General features: G+C 42.5%; 1 protein-coding gene across 1 annotated transcript in view; it reads left to right on the forward strand.

The window, feature by feature from the left end:
• The window catches only part of LOC124267120 (leucine-rich repeat-containing protein 9-like), a 42,665-nt gene that overhangs the window by 10,871 nt on the left and 11,765 nt on the right, over window positions 1–20,029 (forward strand). The window contains exons 9-21 of the mRNA XM_046701998.1: window positions 1,371–1,466; window positions 2,113–2,207; window positions 2,424–2,555; window positions 2,959–3,144; window positions 3,591–3,714; window positions 4,056–4,182; window positions 5,279–5,339; window positions 5,626–5,696; window positions 5,811–5,926; window positions 11,648–11,799; window positions 12,274–12,460; window positions 13,063–13,119; window positions 13,472–13,603. Coding sequence (XP_046557954.1) covers window positions 1,371–1,466; window positions 2,113–2,207; window positions 2,424–2,555; window positions 2,959–3,144; window positions 3,591–3,714; window positions 4,056–4,182; window positions 5,279–5,339; window positions 5,626–5,696; window positions 5,811–5,926; window positions 11,648–11,799; window positions 12,274–12,460; window positions 13,063–13,119; window positions 13,472–13,603 — 1,536 coding nt within the window. The remainder of the gene's footprint in view (window positions 1–1,370; window positions 1,467–2,112; window positions 2,208–2,423; window positions 2,556–2,958; window positions 3,145–3,590; window positions 3,715–4,055; window positions 4,183–5,278; window positions 5,340–5,625; window positions 5,697–5,810; window positions 5,927–11,647; window positions 11,800–12,273; window positions 12,461–13,062; window positions 13,120–13,471; window positions 13,604–20,029) is intronic.

A 20,029-nucleotide genomic window follows, 5' to 3' on the forward strand; every position in this document is an offset into this window, starting at 1 on the left:
ACTCTCATATGTACAATGCTGTATCTAGTGTTGGGAATTGGTTGAAATCTCATACTTGATGATTGGTTCATTACTACCGATCAATCATCGAAAATAATTGGTTAGCGTCATTTATGAAATTTGTTAATGCACATAAAAATAAGGAAAAAAACGTAGTTCTTTTAGGGTTTTTAGCAAAATTTCACATCTTTAAAGGATGATTAGTATGTTGGGAACATAAATTTCTTGGAATCTTTAAGATAAATTCAATCATGACTTGAAACGAGATTGCAGTGCTTACGAAATGTAACAGACAAAACCAACCATGTGAAAAATATTGTTAATGAAAACAAGCGTTCCAGAATTGTTTGTGTTTGATTATGAGAAATTATGATCGATTGCTTGGTCGTTTAGTCACTACGACCAATCTTCGATTATTTCAATTAATCGGACCACCACTGGCTGTATCACAATAAAACATGTCAACTCACTAGTTACATGTACAAGTATACCCATGCTGAACTAATATTAAATTGTCTTTATTGGCAACCATGTAATCAACGCAGGATTTATTGGTGAGAATACACATCCGGTTGACTCCTCGCCACGCTCCGTGATTAGACAACGCTGATGACTGTATAGACACATAATAGGTTAGCTTATTTCATGTCGAGATCTGGAATTGACAGCTGCCGGATTGCAGAGCTTTTAAATGATGATAAATGTACTAGCCACGGAAGTGACTGAGATTTTATGCCGGTGTTGACAACTTGCTGAATTGGACAGCTGCCGGTTTTGACAGCTTCCACTGTATGTCTGGCATGTCAACCTTTTCTTAAAACAGAGGTGTATGTGCCTCTATTGGTGGTCTTGGTCATGTTCCGGGTGTGGCACCTCTTCTGCAATGTGTATTCCTTCTGCATAGGTGTTCCTTCTGCTGTGTTACCTGACATCTCTTTTATATCTAGGCTTAGTAGTTGTTCATAGCCTGTCACCCAGGTGATTCACTGGGCTGCCTTTTTCTGCTTCGTCCTGCTGTCCCAATTGGAGCCCCAGTTGTTTCTTGAGGAGAAGCACCACTTGCTGAGACATCCCCTGCTCATGTTCTGAATTCAAGGGGAAGAATACACCTGTTATGTTGATGTTTTTTTAATGAGCCCATGATAATATGTACCAGTAGATGATGTGACATGGTTGCATCCCTCAGCAAATTTGTTGCTCATGGGTTTGAATCACAGCTTTGGCCTTGCTGTGGTACAACTATGTTCACTTATACTGTATTACTTAAACTGTGAAATATGATTCAATGCAGTGTAAATCCCAACTCCTTCTCTCGTAAAGCTGCTGGCCATGTCAAATGATGCGTTTCTAATGTTGTGTTGTATGTGCAGCTGGAGCGGGAGGTGCAGGAACTGCAGCAGTCAGGGGAGGACCTCAACATGTGCATCAGCGACACTGAGAGTGAAAAGGATGCAAAGGAATCCAAGGTACCAACATACAGGCCAGACTGTTGATTTTCTTAGATGACAGATTGCTTTGTGGTCCTGTTAGACTAACACTTAGTCTGTGATTGTATATAAAATGCTGATACAAAAAAAGCAACTATTTTTTTACACTGAACAGACGCCCAAGTGAGATGGGAGATTCAGAACCTGGGGGACTTGCTTCGTTTAGGGTTTTTGCATTACAGAAGGGAAAATACTATGGTTCAGGGACTGGAGTATGAATAAGTCCAGTCAATAGGTTTATGTTTATTGTGTAACACCTAGCAACCCCAAAAATATCACTGTATGACCTCAGATTTGTAAAAATGTTGTAACTCCTTGTCTTTCATGTTATATATGGACTACTGACTACCGTCCTCAACGACAGTGCAGAGAAATTCAGCTATGTCATTCTTTTGTAATAAAATAGTTTGATTTTTTGTGCCAATAAGAATGAAGGAAATAGTTGCTTTGTTAAGTTAGCAATGCCCCATGATGGCATGTATCAACATTATGAGTTCAATGAATCAACAGTGAGAAGCTGCTCAGGGAACTGATTTATGTCTTCTGACTGACATATTTTCTCATACAACGTTTAGATTGTCTGCAAAGGTGCAAAGTAAATGAAATACTTATGTGTTCAACGAAGAAAGTAGTGGATCACAGCAAACATCGGAAGCCTATCATGGAGAAGTATGATGCTCTGAAGAGAAGACTCAGGAAGCTGGAGAGGAAGTGCGAAGAGTAAGTAGCCTTGTTCTTACTCTACCAAGGTAATCAGTCTAAACACCTGACTGAACCTCATGCAACGAATGTTCTTGCAACTTATAACCCTCTATTAATTATGGCTTATTGGAGCTGTAGAACAATCTAACTATTGATGAGATTGAGATTGACCATAAGCTACACTTGTACCTATCATTCTACTTTTCTTGCTAAACTTGAGCTTGATGTATTCAGGATTGAGGGTTACTGTGAAGAGGCTGAGAGTCGCCTTCAAAGGATGTCGGATACATTGATCAGCCGATTCATGATAGAATTGGAAACAGGGGGAAATGTTCGGTTTGAGGAAGGGTCATCTGCTGACATTTGGTAAGTTGATATACGTATATTTTAAACTATATAGGACTATTATCACTCATATTTCTTTTATCTTATAATAAGTAAGGTCCAAAGGATAAACCTGTCTGCAGCACCTCCTGTGCATGCAGGTCAAGGTCATTGAACTATCCCTTGACCTGGACTTAGGAATGGTTCAAACAATATTCTGTCAAATATTGTATCTTCCAATGAAGATTGCTCAAATAAATTCATTCTTGACTTACTTTGCTGTTAATGTATATGTTAACTTTTGGGTTCACATAGTGAATAAAACAAACATTGAAGGAAAAAAGAAGATCTAAATAATTCTTCAGGAGCTGAAAAGAGCTACCATGAATTTCAGTAAATATGTACGTACATTGAAAATAAGAAAGTTCTGCTAATTGAATTACAGGTTTAGTTCCTGCCATGATCTGGTGCTGTCAAGGTTTTGTGCAGCTGACTACAGAGAGCAGGGCATTATGGGTATCAAACTGCATCGCATCATTCGTGTCCACAATCGGATACTGCGATCAAGATTTGATGAAAAACTGGCAAACTTGACTGACGAGAAGGATAATGAATTCTACCCTCTCAGCAAGTAAGTTCAGTGTTGTGCACACTTTTATAAACATGGAAGAGAATTTTCATTTTTATATTTTATCAATTTGGATTGCTTCGCCTGATAAGTTCTCCTCCCACATTGAGTACATGAATGCCAGAAGTTTTATGTCAGCATGTTATATGGGTCGCCTGTAGGGAATTATCTTTTCTCCCAAGAGGATGATATCCAGCCAAAGATCTGCAGCACATGTCACCTAACATTCCATGATTGGAAGTTAATAAAGTTCCAAATTCATTCTAATAAAGTCATAACACTGATAACAGGTCCAGGTCAGAGTTTAAATGCTAAATGTTTATTGAATCCTGTGTTGAAATGTCTCTGAAATTATAAACACTTGCTCAATGCCATATTTAGATAAAAAAAATTCCCCCCAATTTTCCAGGCCATGGTAGCATATTTTGGAATTGTGCATACTGTTTCAGGAACCCTACACACAAAAAGTTGCTGGAGTATTTGTTCTGGATGTGGGACCCTGAGATAGCAGGAGGATCTACTGAAATGGCTCGTGTCCTGGAGGACGGATTCCCTGATGCAGACATGTACCAGGTTAGCTTCTATTTCTGGTTGTTTCTTGAGTTATGTTAGAGATAGTTATATGTTTCAATTTTACAAAACATTCATATTCTCATTAACTGGCAGATTTTGTTTGGCTTTAAGTTAATGATTCCATTGCTTCATCTGTTTTGGACAGAGGTAGATCATTTTTGTCTGATCGTAAATCTTACCCATGTGCAATATGAGAATATGAATATATGCATGAGAGAGTAAGTTTGGTGCTGCTTTGAAAGTATATTCACTTATATCAAGGCATGCTAGTTATATGTGAGAGGAAAGAGCAAAGTGAGGCATTGTTCAAATTGTTTGTGTCATTCCATATTTTGTTTTAGAAACTTGGTAGAGATGGTGCTGTCCCCTTAAGTAACAGTTTAAGCCTGGCTGACCGCAGGCGCATCAACTATCTGATGAAACAGTCTAAAGACAAGGATGTTGCTGACTCCTGCCCCTATAGATATGGTAAGACAGGACATATCCCAACGTTGGTAAACTGGTTCATATTAGATTATTATCCCCCGCCCCGCGTTTAGCTCCGTCTGTCCGTTCGTCCGTCCATCCGTACGAATTGGAATATCTTAAGAACCATTGACTAGAGTGGGATAAGAAAAGGTCCCTGTCAGGTTTGGTGACCTTGACCTTCATTTCAAGGTCACAAGGGGACTTTAACGTTTTACCCTTGTCAGCAAGATATCTCAAGAACCCTCATATTCAACACCAAGCTTTATCTAGGGAAGGCGCAGGGCCCAGTTGATTTTGGTGACCTTCACTTAATTTTCAAGGTCATGGCAACACTTTGAAGATTTCAGCATATTAACCTGCATGTTATGCTTGTCAGCGAGATATTTAAAAAACCATTCACTGGACCTTCTTCATATTTGACACCAAGCTTCATCTAGAGAAAGTGCAAGGCCCAGTCAATTTTGGTGACCTTCACTTAATTTTCAAGGTCACAAAGATACTTTGAAAACACTTGCACCATGTTAAATTGCATATTAAGATAGTCAGCAAGATATCACAAAAAACATTCACTGGAGTTTTTTCCATATTTGACACCAAGCTTCATCTAATGAAGGCACAGGGCCCAGTCAATTTTAGTGACCTTCACATAATTTTCAAGGTCACTGCGACACTTTGAAGATTTCAGCATGTTAACCTGAATTCACTGGATTTTCTTCATACACTTTCAAGACTTCCCTTGAATGTTTTTCAATAAGCAATTTCTTTAGTACCTTTTTTGCAAATTTCATACACTATGACACTCATGTCACGGTCAAAGTCAGTCTTGAAAATATTTGTGTGTTTGAACAACTAAAGAGCAAGATGTCAAGAGATGTTAACTGGTCATGTTTTTGTTGACATTTAACTTCATCTTAAGCTTTCATTACTTTTTAAGTTGATTTGATAATTTGTGCCGGGGGATTATGTCACCTTAGTGACAATGCTTGTTGAATCAGATTCTGTGACTTTGCTCATTCTGTGTCATTAGGACGTTCCTATTTGTTTTGCCTCTGGTTTTCTGGGCCACAACTTTTGATTTCATACTGATGTTTTCCAGGTCAACTTGTGGTAGCCAAAGTTTACCTGGGGAAAAGTATGTCTGCCATGGATGACAGATCGTAAGTGCCCTGCATTAAGTTTGAGTAACTGGATATTCTTCCAGAACAAATTCAGTTATCTCCAGATGTTTGAGTAACTAGTTATCTCTTTACAATAAATCCACTGTCTATGTTGTAAAGGAGTTTCAAGGTTCTCAGTGATGAGTTCTTGGTTTATCTCTAAGTGCTACAGTATTATTTTGAGGCTGATTTATTTACCTAAACAGTCACACATACCACTTAGTATTGTGTTACAGTATCTGTGTGAATAGCCTGGTCTTTTTACTTTTTCCATTGTTTTTTTCAGAATATCAAAATCGGTATATCACAAGATAGATGCAATATTCAAACCAAGAAGGAAAGTTATTCCAAATGAAAGTGAGTACATTATGATGAAAAATGTGTCAAATATTTGATGTTATATTTCAGTTGTTACTGAGACTTAGAAATACTTGGAAACAGTTTGTATTTCTTCTACTGATGATATTTCAGAGAAAGATGGTGAGAACAGTTCATGTGAGTGCAGTGCCCGGCAGTGTGAGTGGTACATCTTCGATCATGAACTCGTTCTTCCTGAATACATCATAGAGTTTGAGTACATCACACGGGTAAGGAAAATTATTTTTAGCTCACCTTAGCTAGTATTATCTCTTGTCATTCATTCATTCATTCATTCATTCATTCATTCATTCATTCATTCATTCATTCATTCATTCATTCATTCATTCTCATTCAAGTGAAGATTGAGGTGTTACAATGTGACTTGTATGATAGTGTGCCATTGTACCCTGTTGGCTTGGATCACTGATTGCACCATCATTCATTGATTTGTCAGGTCCAATCTTCCTTTGTTACTGGTTATATTTTTCCTTATCCTGACTCATGCTAAATGCTTGTCTCCTTCTTCTTGTGAATGATAGTGGAACACTTGAAATCCCTTGAAGTTCCCTTCTAAAAAGCAGACGTAAAATCATCACTCACCCACGAGTGGCCTCCCTTGCCTCCTTGGCGCCCTTTTGGTCACATGACCAGCCATGTTTTGTCACTCTCTCCTTCTTCGCCCTCGAGGAAGGTTGTGAGAGCACCTGGGTCCCTATATGGCACATATCCTTTTCTATTTTGGACCTTTACATCAAAATTATTGCTGTATACGGCTTTAGGATTGTATTCTACTATCTGGTTTGAAATTTGATCTGAATTATACGTTGTTTGACATATTTTTTCATCGTGTTTACATTTGGTGAAAACTTGTATTCGTTGTAGGTACCGATTGTCTGCGGCTGACCCACATTTATTATGTCCTGATTGCACTACTTCATGTTCTTTCAGCTCTCGTTGTGGACATTGTCTGATTCTTTTTCAGAAGAAGTCCTCCTTGGGGTACTTATAAGCATTAAAATGTCCATTTTAAAAACCTACGACAGTTGTAACTATATTTCAATAAAAATATTTACAAAACGAAAAAACACGTTCTGCGTTATGAGACCACCCCTACAGGGCCCCCGCGGGACCCCCTACCGGCAAGAGCAGGTAACTCTAGCCGACAACCTCGCACCTCACTCTTCATGCTGTCGTCTTACAAGAGAGACGTGCGTGTCGTTCATTGATGAAAATTAGTGCTAAAGAATCAACTAATGTATGTATGGTTCCTCTTTTCTCGCACGGGCGCTAGATGGAATTGTAGGTTGATTTTTTCATTCATGATTGTTGTAACTTAGTCGGACAGGCTCCATTTTCCAGCCAGGTGGCAGGCAAGATGGCGGTCGGTTTGGCTTCCTTCTGTCCTACGGTTGTAACTTTTTTGAGTTACATCGCTAGGGTGGTAGGGTATTTTCTTGTACATTACTATTGTAGGCTTGCCTAACGTTTTCACTTTCAGCAATGTAAGGTGAGTTCGGTAAGTTTTTTCATATTTTTTTTATGCTGTATATGTTACGCAGGAAGCTTGCATTTTCGCCTCTTGTTCATGATACATGTTAAAGGGTTAAAACTGCCTTAGCTTTTCACATAGGGTTTATCGCCCGTGCGTATTATGTTTTACTTGTGTTGCATATATGTGTGTATTTTAGACTGTACATCAGTTTCCATTAAAATGGTTCTGTTTGTTACAGTTTCACCTGTGCGTTGCATGTGCGGCCATGTTGCCACCACAGGATACTCACGATGTGTGCCTCCGTTGTTTGGCCGTTGATCACCATGATGATCTAACTTGTGAGAGTTGCCTGCTTTTCTCACCCAAGACGACTAAGCGTCGGTCCGCCGATTTTTTGTTTTATACAAATTTGCTGCAGGCGGGGGACTTATGGGCTCAGGACCCACCATCTAAAGTGGCTAAAAGTAAGAAGAGTTCTTCTTCTACTACCGGGGGTGGGGGTAAGCGGGCCAAGACGGCGGATAAACCTTCTTCCCCTATCCCCTCCACTTCCACTCAATCAGATTCTGCACCCCTCCGTATTAATGATTTAACTTCTATATAGCAGCAACAGATGACTTCGGTTCGCTCGCTGATCTCGAACGCGATGTCGGGTTTCTGTGAGGAGATCGGCTTCCGTTCGGGAGTTAGCGGCGCTCCGGGGTTGTCTGTCGGGGGTTCCCCTGCCTCGGGCTTCGGTCCGGGGACGGGTTCTACCCCCGGAGGGATCATTGCCTTGACTGTAAGTTACTGCGTTCGGACCAGTGTGTCAGACAGAATGCCACTCCCGGTTTTCTGATCTTTGGGAGTCTGTTTTATGCTTATAAGTACCCCAAGGAGGACTTCTTCTGAAAAAGAATTATACAAACCTGTAGAGGTTATGAATTCTTTGAAGAAAGTCCTCCGCAGAGTACGGCTCACCCGCCTCCCCTCATTCTGTCTGATCCGTTCAGCATGAAAAGTGAGGTCTTGAGGTTGTCGGCTAGAAGTTACCTGCTCTTGCGGTAGGGGCCGCGGGCCCTTTGTAGAAGTGGTCTCATAGCGCAGAGCGTGTTTTTCGTTTTGTAAATATTTTTATTGAAATATAGTTACAACTGTTGTAGGTTTTTAAAATGGACATTTTAATGCTTATAAGTACCCCAAGGAGGACTTTCTTCAAAGAATTCATAACCTCTACAGGTTTGTATAAATTAAACCACTTTTGAATTTAATAACTACCTCTTTTCCATTCATAGACGTGCAAAGGACTGGGTAAGAAGGTATTCACAAGTCATGTCTAAATCGAGTGATTGCGCTGATAACCGTGTGTTAACTACTGCTGCCGATGTTCATAATTCCAGTGAATTGCCGAGCATTTTAAGGGGGCAGATCGCTGTTCCAGTGATGAACTCTGGAGCCAATAAGAGATTGTCGTCAATGGAGCTGACCTCTTTGCAGGCGAAGACTAGATCGTCTTCAACGCAGAAGAAGAAGGCTACTACCCCTAAGACTTCATCGAAGTCTCTACACAGCTCTACGCAGAAGACGAGATCCTTCTCTGCCGAGATTGTACCTCCGGAAGAAGTAGACGTGTATGATGATCCCCCCATCCTCATACCTGAAGTCACAGTCGTCATCAAGAAGAAGAAGACGAAAACCTTCTATCAATGCAGGCATCGGGTACCAGAGATACCAGCGTCAACTCTTCACAAGTGCAGCGTGCCTTAGAAGACGCCTCATAGTTGTCAGAAGCATCATAAACCCTGCAGCAGTCTCTTCGGACATCGCAGAACTTCAACCCGGGGCTGTTTATGCAACAGTTTACAGACCAGATGATGTCGATGATGGAGCGTCGCTTCGCGCAGGAGAAAGCTGCTACGAAGACCACTACGATGACTACTAGCCTGTGTGAAGATTCAGCAGTCTCTCCAACGCACTTGGAAGAAGAGGGAAGCCTGCGTGAAGGCTCACGCACCTGATGATCTTCCCCATCTGAAGTTAGGAGCCTGGACAACGCTATTAACGTCAGATCAGCCTTAGACGTCCCTGAAGGAGCCGCTAAGAATTCTCCACGCAGAAGCAGATCGAAGCGTTCTCACGAACCCTACAGACATCGTAGATACGGGTCATCATCACCATTGGACTCAGACGCACATCAGGAACCTGCACGCAGGCACTCCACATCTTACAGAGGGGAGACTACGCCTAAGAATCAACCTTCACGAATGCCTAGAGAGAGATCTCAAGACTCCAGGAAGGATACATGATCACATCGGGATTGTTCACCTGCGCGCAGTTCGTCATACAGATCTTCACACAGAGACTCACGTCGTCCTGGATTGTCAGAGCGGGAGATGTCTAAATCAGAGGAAGAAGGTGAAGTCATATTCTCTGATATGGAAGTAACCTCATGGATTGCTAATAGCCTGGACCTAGCATCCCATTCCAAGGACATAGACGAAGCGTTTACATACAAGATGTCCAACGATGATTTCGACACACTCACTTTTCTGCCGAGCTGATCTCCCAAGAACTGGACAGTCTCAGCTCAGCCTTTGATAAGGCTACCAAGTTCCAGAATCAGAAATGCCAGGAAATTCCCCTTACATCACATGGAACCCTTCCTGAAGGCACCAGAGATTGATGAGGACTACAAGATCATCAACGGCTCCCGCTATAGAACTTACAAGATTGAAGACAAGAAGCTTGCGCAACTGGATATGACTACTAGACGTACCTTCTTCGGAGTAGCTAGGTCTAGGGCTATCAACGAAGCACTCATCTTGAAGTTCAAGAACTCCACCGCCAAAGACGACCGGATGATATATTCTGCGCTACTGACTCAGAAAAAGGACCACCAGTTTATGTCGGAGCATCTAGCATCCACATCAGCGGGCCTGACTCTCCTGAGGAGACAAGGATTATTGTCATCGTGCACCTGGAGTGAGCAGTTCACCAAGTCCTTATACAGAGACCCATGGTCAGCAGCATCCATCTTCGGAGGAGTAATTGAAGAAGTCGCCAAAGAGGTTACACACGAATCAAGGGAGGTCATGATGATAAAGTCCATATATACCTTGGCAAATGTGATTCGCCAGACGTCCCAGCGCTACTCTAACAAATCCAAGTTTGCAGGAATCCAGAGAGCCAGAGAAAAGAAGTATTCCAGCTCAAGAGGAGGAAGAGGTTCTTTTCGTCGACCACCCGGAGCCCCCAGAAGTAACCCCGGAAGAGGCCGAGCACCCGGGGGTGCCAGGGGAACCAAGCGCTGAAGGACAGGTTTGGAACGACTGGAGTCTTCCACCCCAAGACGTTCCTGTACAACCTTCGACAGTGGGTTGACGTCTTCAACGGTTCTCGGAGAATTGGGGAATACTACAGGACGACTACGTATCCCAGATACTACGCAGAGGGTACAAGATACAGTTGGAATCCACACCGCCGCTTACAAGCAGCCCGCTGGCCTTCAACTATGCAGCTGACCAGACAGAGAAACTGGACGACGCAATCAACATTCTACTCGACAAAGATGCAGTAGAAGAGAATTACCGAAGGAGAATTCCAAGGAGAAGTTTCGGCTCATCTACAACATGAGGAAGTTCAACCAGGAGTGTCTCCGCAGACCAGCAAAATTCAAGATGATACATGTTCCTCAGCTCCGATATCTCGTTCGTCCATCAAAATACCTCGCCAGCATAGATCTACAAGATGCGTGCCTACACATCCCAATACATCCACTCAAGGAAATACCTAAGATTCCTTTTCAACGGACATCACTTCCAGTGGAAGGTTCTACTGTTTGGAATATCGTCGGACCACTGGTTGTTTACTTGAGTGACCATGCCCATTGTCACATATCTACATCGTCGAGGTCTACGAAGTGCTTTTTACCTGGACGACAGAATTCAAGTTCATCAAGATCCCAGTCAACTCAGAATGCAACTAGACTTCACTATCAGGCTTCTCACTCAGGATGGTTGGTAAATCTCCTCAAGTCGGAACTGGAGCCGAAACAGGATCTTCAATTTCTAGGAATACGACTCATCACACCGGTGAATCGCATAGTCGTACCAGAGGATCGTTGGGTCAAGATTCAACAAATGATCTCTCAAGTTCAACTCTCTCCGTTACCACTACGAGAATGGCAGAGCCTATTAGGTCTCCTCACGTCAGTCCAAGGAGGCAAGGGAGGCCACTCGTGGGTGAGTGATGATTTTACCTCCGCTTTTTAGAAGGTAACTTCAAGGGATTTCAAGTGTTCCACTATCATTCGCAAGAAGAAGGAGACAAGCATTTAGCATGAGTCAGGATAAGTACAAAATATCAATTTTAGTCAGAAAATTACATATTTGTGCTGACCATGTCAATCACCAATGTACACTGAAATCTAAAACTGTGACAAAAGGAATGAGTGACTACTTTATTTTGTGTGTTGTAGAGTAAATGCAAGTCCCCATTTGCTGGTCTGAGTGATGAACTGCTGGAGAACAAGCCAGTCAAACTGGCAAACATTGGGGGAAGGGAGGACATCCACCCAGAAGATGATAAGGAAATCTTCAACATGGAGCCCACAATCAAACAGAGACCAAGGTACTTCTTCATTTCCTGCAAATACTATATTGTTAAACCTTTGTCCTATCCATCTTGTTTAAAAATGTTTTAATGTTTTCATATGCCTTCAGTTTCATGTGTTAACATTATAACTAAGGTGAGGATCAGATAGCCACAGTTACTTAAGGTTAAGGTAATGCATAGAACTAGAATGTGTTACAACATGGGAGTACCTGCTCATTAATTGTTCTTTGTGTCTTCCTCTGCTTGCCTAATGTCATAATGATGACCATTGCATATTATATTTATTCATACCACTTTATCGTTATGAAGGAAATGTTCTGTGCAAAACAGAAGATGTGGAGTAGCCTAGCAGTTGCAGTGTTTGTTACTCTGATATCCTAGGTTAGATTCCCTACATGGCTACAATATGTGAAACTCATTTCTTGTTTACCGCAAATTGCTAGAATATTGGTAAAAACTTAGTGAAATCATTATTACTCCCTTTTGCAGGCTAGTCACACTAAATGATGAACTCTTGCTGAAAATATCAAAGTGTGATACTCTGGCCAATATCACAGTGCTAAACCTACATGGAAATGGGCTGACTAAACTCAAGCACCTGCAGTCTCTATCAGCACTCAGGAAGCTCATTGTCCCTTTTAATGAGCTCACGAGACTAGAGGACCTAGCTCACATGGTACGTGAAAGGGGTACCGTGAAAGGGCAGAGGTTTGAAGGAATGGGTTGAGTTACAGAGTTCAGCTTCTTTGTTCTTTTAATCAAGTGTTTTGGTACAGCTGCTTATACCTTTATCAAGCAAGTAGCATCGCATTGAAATAATAAGGACGTTAAAATCTTTATATGTTCTTGTCAACTACAGTCTGTTTGACTAGAAAGTGTCCCCATGAATTGCTAAATATATCAGTTCAGAAAGGTTGTTCATAAATATTACGAGGCAAGATGTTCATGAATAACCTATATCCAAACACCTTTTGAGCTACATTTAAATCTGGATCTGACAGTTAAACATTGAACACCCATGTAAAAATACCTGGCTCTTACCACATTTCCTGTTGTATAAGACATCAACTAGAGTTTGTCCTGAAATACACCTCTTCAATATCATGAAGAAGTTTCAGAGCAGTGACAAAGTTAGACTAACAATGGTAATTACCACCTGTAGCTCAGCAAGAAATAATCACTTGTAGCTACATTTTAAGTAATAATCCCCAATAGCCAAGTTTTACGTTATAACCACTTGAAGATGCTGTATTATAAAAGTTCACCATTTGTTTACAGTCACTGGAATACTTGGATGCCAGCTTCAACAAGATCATAACACTTGAGGGTATGAAGGTGAGTAGTGAAAACTGGCCACATATCCCTGATGTTTTCATTACATACTCCCATCATCAGCTGCATCCAACAATATTATTAACCCTTTGTATGTAAAATGTCCACAATTGTGGTCAGTTCTTATAACACACATGGCGTAGTGGAGATGTATCTGCTGTGGTATTCTGTTATTGTTACAGTGAACTTAAAACATTGAAGTAAACTAGGTGTTTAGATGGAGGACTTAGTCTTTGCTGCAACATGGCTGAATGAACAGGATCCTTGGACTGATTTCTTTCCTGTGACTGTGAGCATTCATATCTATTTACCTTGATAAAGTTCATTGGACTGATGCTAGATTTTGTTCTGCTAGGGTCTGACACGGCTGAAGCATCTGGACATCAGCTGGAACCGACTGACCAACACAAGAGAGGAGCTGTCCATCCTGCGCAAACACATGTCGGGTCTGAAGACTCTTAAGATGAGATACAACTCATGGCTTAAGGTGGGTACAGATACAAGGACAATAACATATGTTGTGATTTGAATGCTGTTTGTTATTCTTGTTTCATTTGAAAGAGATGCAGTTTGACCACAAATCAGGTGTGATCATGTATGGTAAACACTTGAGTTACTGAACATGCTAAAAAGAATGGGAATTACCGGGAAAGTGTATTCCCCAACCATACATCCATCAGATGTTTTCAGGTGCTGGAACCTCCTAATGTTTTGATCACTAACATAGTTTGATATGTTGAATTCTTTCTTATCCTGACTCATGATCTGTTGCTTATCTCCCTTTTCCTTGCGAATGGTAGTGGAACATTTGAATCCCTTGAAGTTCCCGAAGCGGACGTAAAAATACACTCACCCACGAGTTACCTCCCTTTTCCTGCGTAAACAGTCATGTGACCAGCCTTACTTGTCACTCTCTCCCTTTTCGCCCAAGTGGGTGGTTGGGTGAGCACTGGAGTCCCGTATACGGCATTATATCCTTTTTATTTAGGTCCTATTCTTCAAAATTAAGCTGTGTATGGATTTGGCAATAACTACTTTGTATTATATGTAAAAAAATTGTAAAAATTATTTGTATTTGTGTCATAATTTCATCGTTATGTAACTTTGTTTACATTTCATGAAATGTTTGCAGGCACAGGTTGTCCGTGGCTGATCCTCACCCCCCAATCGGGTGAGGAAGTCATCTCAAGTCACGGCTGATAAAACTGGAGATCAGCCTGCAAACCGTATGTTGCTTGCTACTGCTGAAATTCATAATACCGGTGCTATGTTGAGTACGTTGCAGGGGCAGTCTGCTGGTATGGGGGCCAAGAAGAGATCGGCTACAACGCAGTTGACTCTGACTCAAGCTAAGAAAAAGGCGACGTCATCTTCTTCTACATCACATCTGTTACCAGATCCGAGGGTAAATCTACGCGGCCTAGTAAGTCAACGCATCAGAAATCCTTCAGTGAAGAGATATTACCTCTGCATGAAGTAGACGTTTTTTGATGATCCCCCATTACTTCTACCCGAAGTACCTACCAGATCGGCGACTCAATCGACTTCCACGACTACTTGATCGTCTCCTGCAACGGTCACAGCAGGCCAGCTGTTTGACGAACTACCACCAACTTCTCAACGGAGTGAAGTCGAGGCACACAACTCATCAGCGTTCGCGAACGCTTCTTCTACACCGCAGCAGCTTCAATCAACGCAGAACTTGATCCAGGTGAAATTATGAGACAATTCACCCACCAGATGATGGCCATGATGGAACGTAGGTTTGAGGAAGAAGCGAAGGCTCGGCGAAGCCTCTCATCTACTGACATCATGTGCAAACCTACGGACCTGCGTGAACCTACTCCTCATAGAACTACCTCTCAAGACTACGTTGGCGAACGTACACCTTTGCGAAGGTCTCCACAGTCTGACGACTCTGTCATCTTGGAGGAGGATAGAAGACATGAGATGCCTACTCACCATTCTACATCTGCAAACCCTCAACGTTCGAGAACATCGAAGGATCCATCTCCTACACCTAGCCGTTCTAGATTGAGATCTCATATCTCTCACAGACATTCGCGAAGACACTCATCATGAGACAGAGGTTCGCGAAGAGAAGGCTCACATCACAGACGTTCGCGAAGAGAAGGCTCACATCACAGACGTTCGCGAAGGGATACATCTAGCGACAGAGGTTCTTGAAGAGTAGGCTCACGTCACAGAGGTTCGCGAAGAGATGAATCCACAGATAGAGGGTCGCGAAGAGAGGACTCTCAAGATAGACGTTCGCGAAGGGTGGAATCTTCAGTTCGCGAAAGGACGATGGAGGTTTGAGAAGGGATACAGGTTCGCAGAAGGATGATTCTCAGAGGCATAGCTCTACCGATCAGGAGATAACTGATGAATAACCAGACTTCATCTTCCCGGACTCAGAGGTTACAGCTTGGATAGCCAATGGTTTGAACTTGGAGTCTCCTTCTAAGGATATAGATGAAGTCTATACTTATAAGATGCGTAATGACAACTTTGACTCGGTGATTATTCCTCCGATTGAACCTATATCCAAGGTACCTTCTAACCTACGCACAGCTTTGAGAAAGCTGCAGACATCTACAAGGTTTGAGGTACAGGCAGATAACAGCAACGCAGACATCTACAGGGTTCGCGAACCCTAGGGTTAACAAACCCTTACATCATCAGGCAGGATGTTGACGTCAACTCAACAAAAGATCTACAACATGTGTGATCTCTACAGTTTAGAGCCTGCACAACTCTACAACCTGCACAAACCTTATACCTGTATAGGTTCAGTTTCGGACGACAACCTACTTGATGAAAGGAATCCCTTCATCTATTCGGATGCTGAGGTCTAATACCGGGTAGCAGATGGCCTGCGGATATTGTAGTTCACTCACTCACTCCAACCCAACAGAGACGTACCGCATATATGCTGATGACTTCGACTCCAATATGATATCACCTATGAAGCCGATATCTCAAGTACTGGAGAACCTCAAGGCGACCTTTGTAAAGGGCTTAAGGTTAATAACGCCTTCAAGAATCCTTAAACGGACGTACAGATGTTATTATTAACACTCGTCACTCAGCGTGGGGATTAGGATTTTATATCCTATCAACTAGATTCAACATCGGTATTTCTTCAAGATCCATACAGACATACGTCTCGACAGCCTTCTTTGTCATGCTGGTTTATATTATCCACAATGGGAATATGTGATTTATATCACTGAACAAGATTTTACACTTGGAGCAACCCTTATTCAAGAGGTTTATATGAGCGGCGTAGAATTACGTGCGCTTTTACTCAACCAACTAATTGCACCAGATTTTATGGAGGCCAACTTGCTACAACACCGGTGATGTCCTGCTTGAAGCTGATTGGACCACGTCAGACAACGCATCCCACTGACAGAGCAGGCACAAGCAAGTTTACTGACTTGTAAACAAACCCGTGGTACTGGGGAATACTTCATCGGCAGCCTTGGAAACAGTATACAACTATGGCCTGTTATCATCATGGGAATCTAATAGATGTCTAGCCTTCACAGCAGCATAAACGATGTTTATTTTGGAAGCTGTCGCTGATAAATGTCGGTATGAGTACCTGTTCCCTGCGATGCTACATTGGAGCCAGCCTTGCTATAAATAGACAACTTTGATGTATGCTGATCAACACAGATCGCCTGCGTATATAAGGGTGAAGAATGATATATCATCACTGCAATCAGAGGTTAGCACTTCCAATGGAACGTCCTACCGTTTGGAATATCGTCGGCTCTATGATTATTCATACAAATGACCAAGCCTATCGGCACCTATCTGCAGCATCGAGGTCTACGCAGTGCTGGTTATCTGGACGACGGCATACAGGTTTTTCAAAGTGCCAATCAACTCAGACAGCAGCTGAACTTCACAATTAAGTTGATCACGCAACTAGGATGGCTAGTGAACCTGATGAAGTTGGAGTTAGAATCAAACAAGATCTTCAATTGCTGGGAATAAGAATGATCACAACACAGAATCGAATTGTGGTCCCAGAAGATCTTTGGGTCAAGATACAAGCCATGATTCCACAAGCAGTCATCTCTCCGTTATGGCAATGTCTACTCGGTCTACTAACCTCGGCGCAGGACTTGACTCGCACAGGAAGGTAACAACTAAGGCCGCTGCAACGGTTCCTGACAAAACATTTGGACAGCGTCGACCCTATCTTGCTGCCGGACAATCTTAAGAGGTACCTACTTTGGTGGACCCACAGGTCGAACGTCTGATGAGGGACCTATTTACAAGAGCCAGCCTTCGACACACATCTCTACGTAGACGCATCGATACAAGGTTGGGGTGCACATCTCAACAATCAAGTTGCATCAAGGAAGTGGTTCAAAACAGACTAGCATCTTCACATCAATCTGCTGGAGATGAAAGCTGTGATCAATGCCTTACAACTATGGTCGAGTTCGCTGATCAACAGAATGCTGATGATCCACACGGACAACTCTACAGTGGCATTCTCCATAAATCGGCAAGGATCTACAAGATCTCCAAGCCGACTACAGCTCACATTCCAGTTGTTTGACATCACGGAGGAGGTAAACATCTGGATAAAGGTGTGTCACATACCCGGGAGCCAAGAACATGCTTGCAGACGCTTTCTCCCGACCACTGCACCCGTCACCTACGGAATGGATGCTCCATCCAGAAGCATTTCAGCTCATCATAAGGGAAATAGGATCCCCATGCATAGACCTGTTTGCCATGAGGTTCAACAAACAACTACAGACATTTGTCTCACCAGTTCCAGATCCTCAAGCCTGGGCATCAGATGCACTGAACATATCATGGGAAGGACTAAACGCTTATGCGTTTCCACCACTGATATTACTACCGAAAGTACTGTTGAAGATCAAACAGACGCAGGCGCTACAACTGAATTTGGTCGCGCCATACTGGCCAGCGAGAGTATGGTTCCTAGACCTTATAGAAAATCTCGGAAGTCCAACAATCAAGTTACCAGCTTGGCCGAACCTACTCATACATCCGCACACCAAGCAAATCCACAGGAACCCAACACTGTTCCAGCTACACACGTGTGGACCGTATCAAAACAAGTTTGAAGAAAAGAGGATACTCCGCCAGGGCAGCCAAGGCAGTAACGATAGCGTTACGCAGATCTACTCATAACCTGTATGATGACAAGAGGCTGAAGTTTGAGACTTATACAAGGCGGAAAGGCTTCATTGTTATGAAAGCTACTCATCCTCAAGTGGCGGCATACCTGTGTCATCTTAGACAGACTAGACATCTGAAGGGTTCGACATTATCTACATACCTTGCTGCCATCAGTACAGTGATTACCATGAAAACAGGCATCAAGTTGACGAAAGTACCAGAATTACTTGCTCTGCTGAGATCTTTTAAACCGTAGGACCAGCAAAAGAAGTTCAGAGCTCCGGCCTGGGATCTGAATGTAATTCTACGTCATCTTACAAGTGATGCCTACAAACCTCTAGATCAGACTACCTTCAAGCTGCTGACACAGAAGACTCTGTTCCTGCTTGCGCTAGCCACAGCAGTTCGGATATCAGAGATACATACGCTGGACTTTGGTCGAACCAGATTCGACACGGGGCAACATGCTGCAGTTCATCTAGGACTTAGATGGGACTTCATTGCCAAGAACCAACTACCTGGTCAGCCAGATAGACAGTTCCACGTACCAGCACTATCTACAATCCTCGGACCAGAGGATATAGAGGACCCATCCTTGTGTCCGGTCAGAGCCCTGAAGATATACAAGACAAGGAGACGAAAATTCAAGCGCCTGTTCATCCCATTATCCACAGAAACATCAGTAGAAGTCTCAAGAACGACGATATCGTTCTGGATGAGAGCCGTCATATTGAGAGCCTACAAAGCAGCTTGACTAGAACCTCCAAGAGCTTCCAACCCACATGAAGTCAGAGCACTGGCGTCAACATTGGCTCTGCACGGATATTGCTCTATATCAGCAATTATGGAGGGTTGCTTTTGGAAGTCGGATACGGTGTTTGCCAACCATTACCTCCCGAGACATAGCCACTGAAGACTTCTCAGGCATTCACCAATTTGGGCCTCTCGTTGCAGCACAGCAACTAACGGTTCCTCAAGACGCTGAGTTGAAAAATCTCACCCTTTATCACGTTGACTTGTTGATAACTTTTATTAAGAAAAAGTATTAGTTTGAAAGTCCATGCACACAGTCTAGGACAGACTAGCATGAGTGATTAAAGATCCTGTACGGGTAAAGATCTTACCTGTACGTGAAGGGGTCGCAAATCATTTATGATAAAGATCTTATAATCTATGGGTTATAAGATATCTAGTAATAAGAAGATACTAGTTTATCTGAAGCCACATGAATCAAGATGATTCAACTTGTCTGAGATGGAAGTAAGACAAGAAGTGGTCCCCCGAGTTATAACAGAAGTTGGAAGAATAGGATCTCGGAAATGCCGCTACGCAGTTCCCATGGGGGGGGGCGGGGGAATACAGGACGTATCTAAGGACAGCTGATGAATCCACGAAGTGGCTTGACCCACCACCAATCCATCGGATTCTATAAGCAAAAGATCATGAGTCAGGATAAGAAAAAATATGTAATTTTTCAAGTAAAATTGATATTTTTATACTTATCCTGACTCATGACGAGAAGCGCTCCCAACCTCCCTGCTGGAAACACCTCGGATTTCACAGCAGATCCAAGTGCATGGACAGAAAAATCAGGAGAGAGTGACAAGTAAGGCTGGTCACATGACTGTTTACGCAGGAAAAGGGAGGTAACTCGTGGGTGAGTGTATTTTTACGTCCGCTTCGGGAACTTCAAGGGATTCAAATGTTCCACTACCATTCGCAAGGAAAAGGGAGATAA

The sequence above is a fragment of the Haliotis rubra genome, unplaced genomic scaffold (assembly GCF_003918875.1).
Source record: "Haliotis rubra isolate DU_JTF1 unplaced genomic scaffold, ASM391887v1 Scf13, whole genome shotgun sequence".
Taxonomy (NCBI): Eukaryota; Metazoa; Mollusca; class Gastropoda; order Lepetellida; family Haliotidae; genus Haliotis; species Haliotis rubra.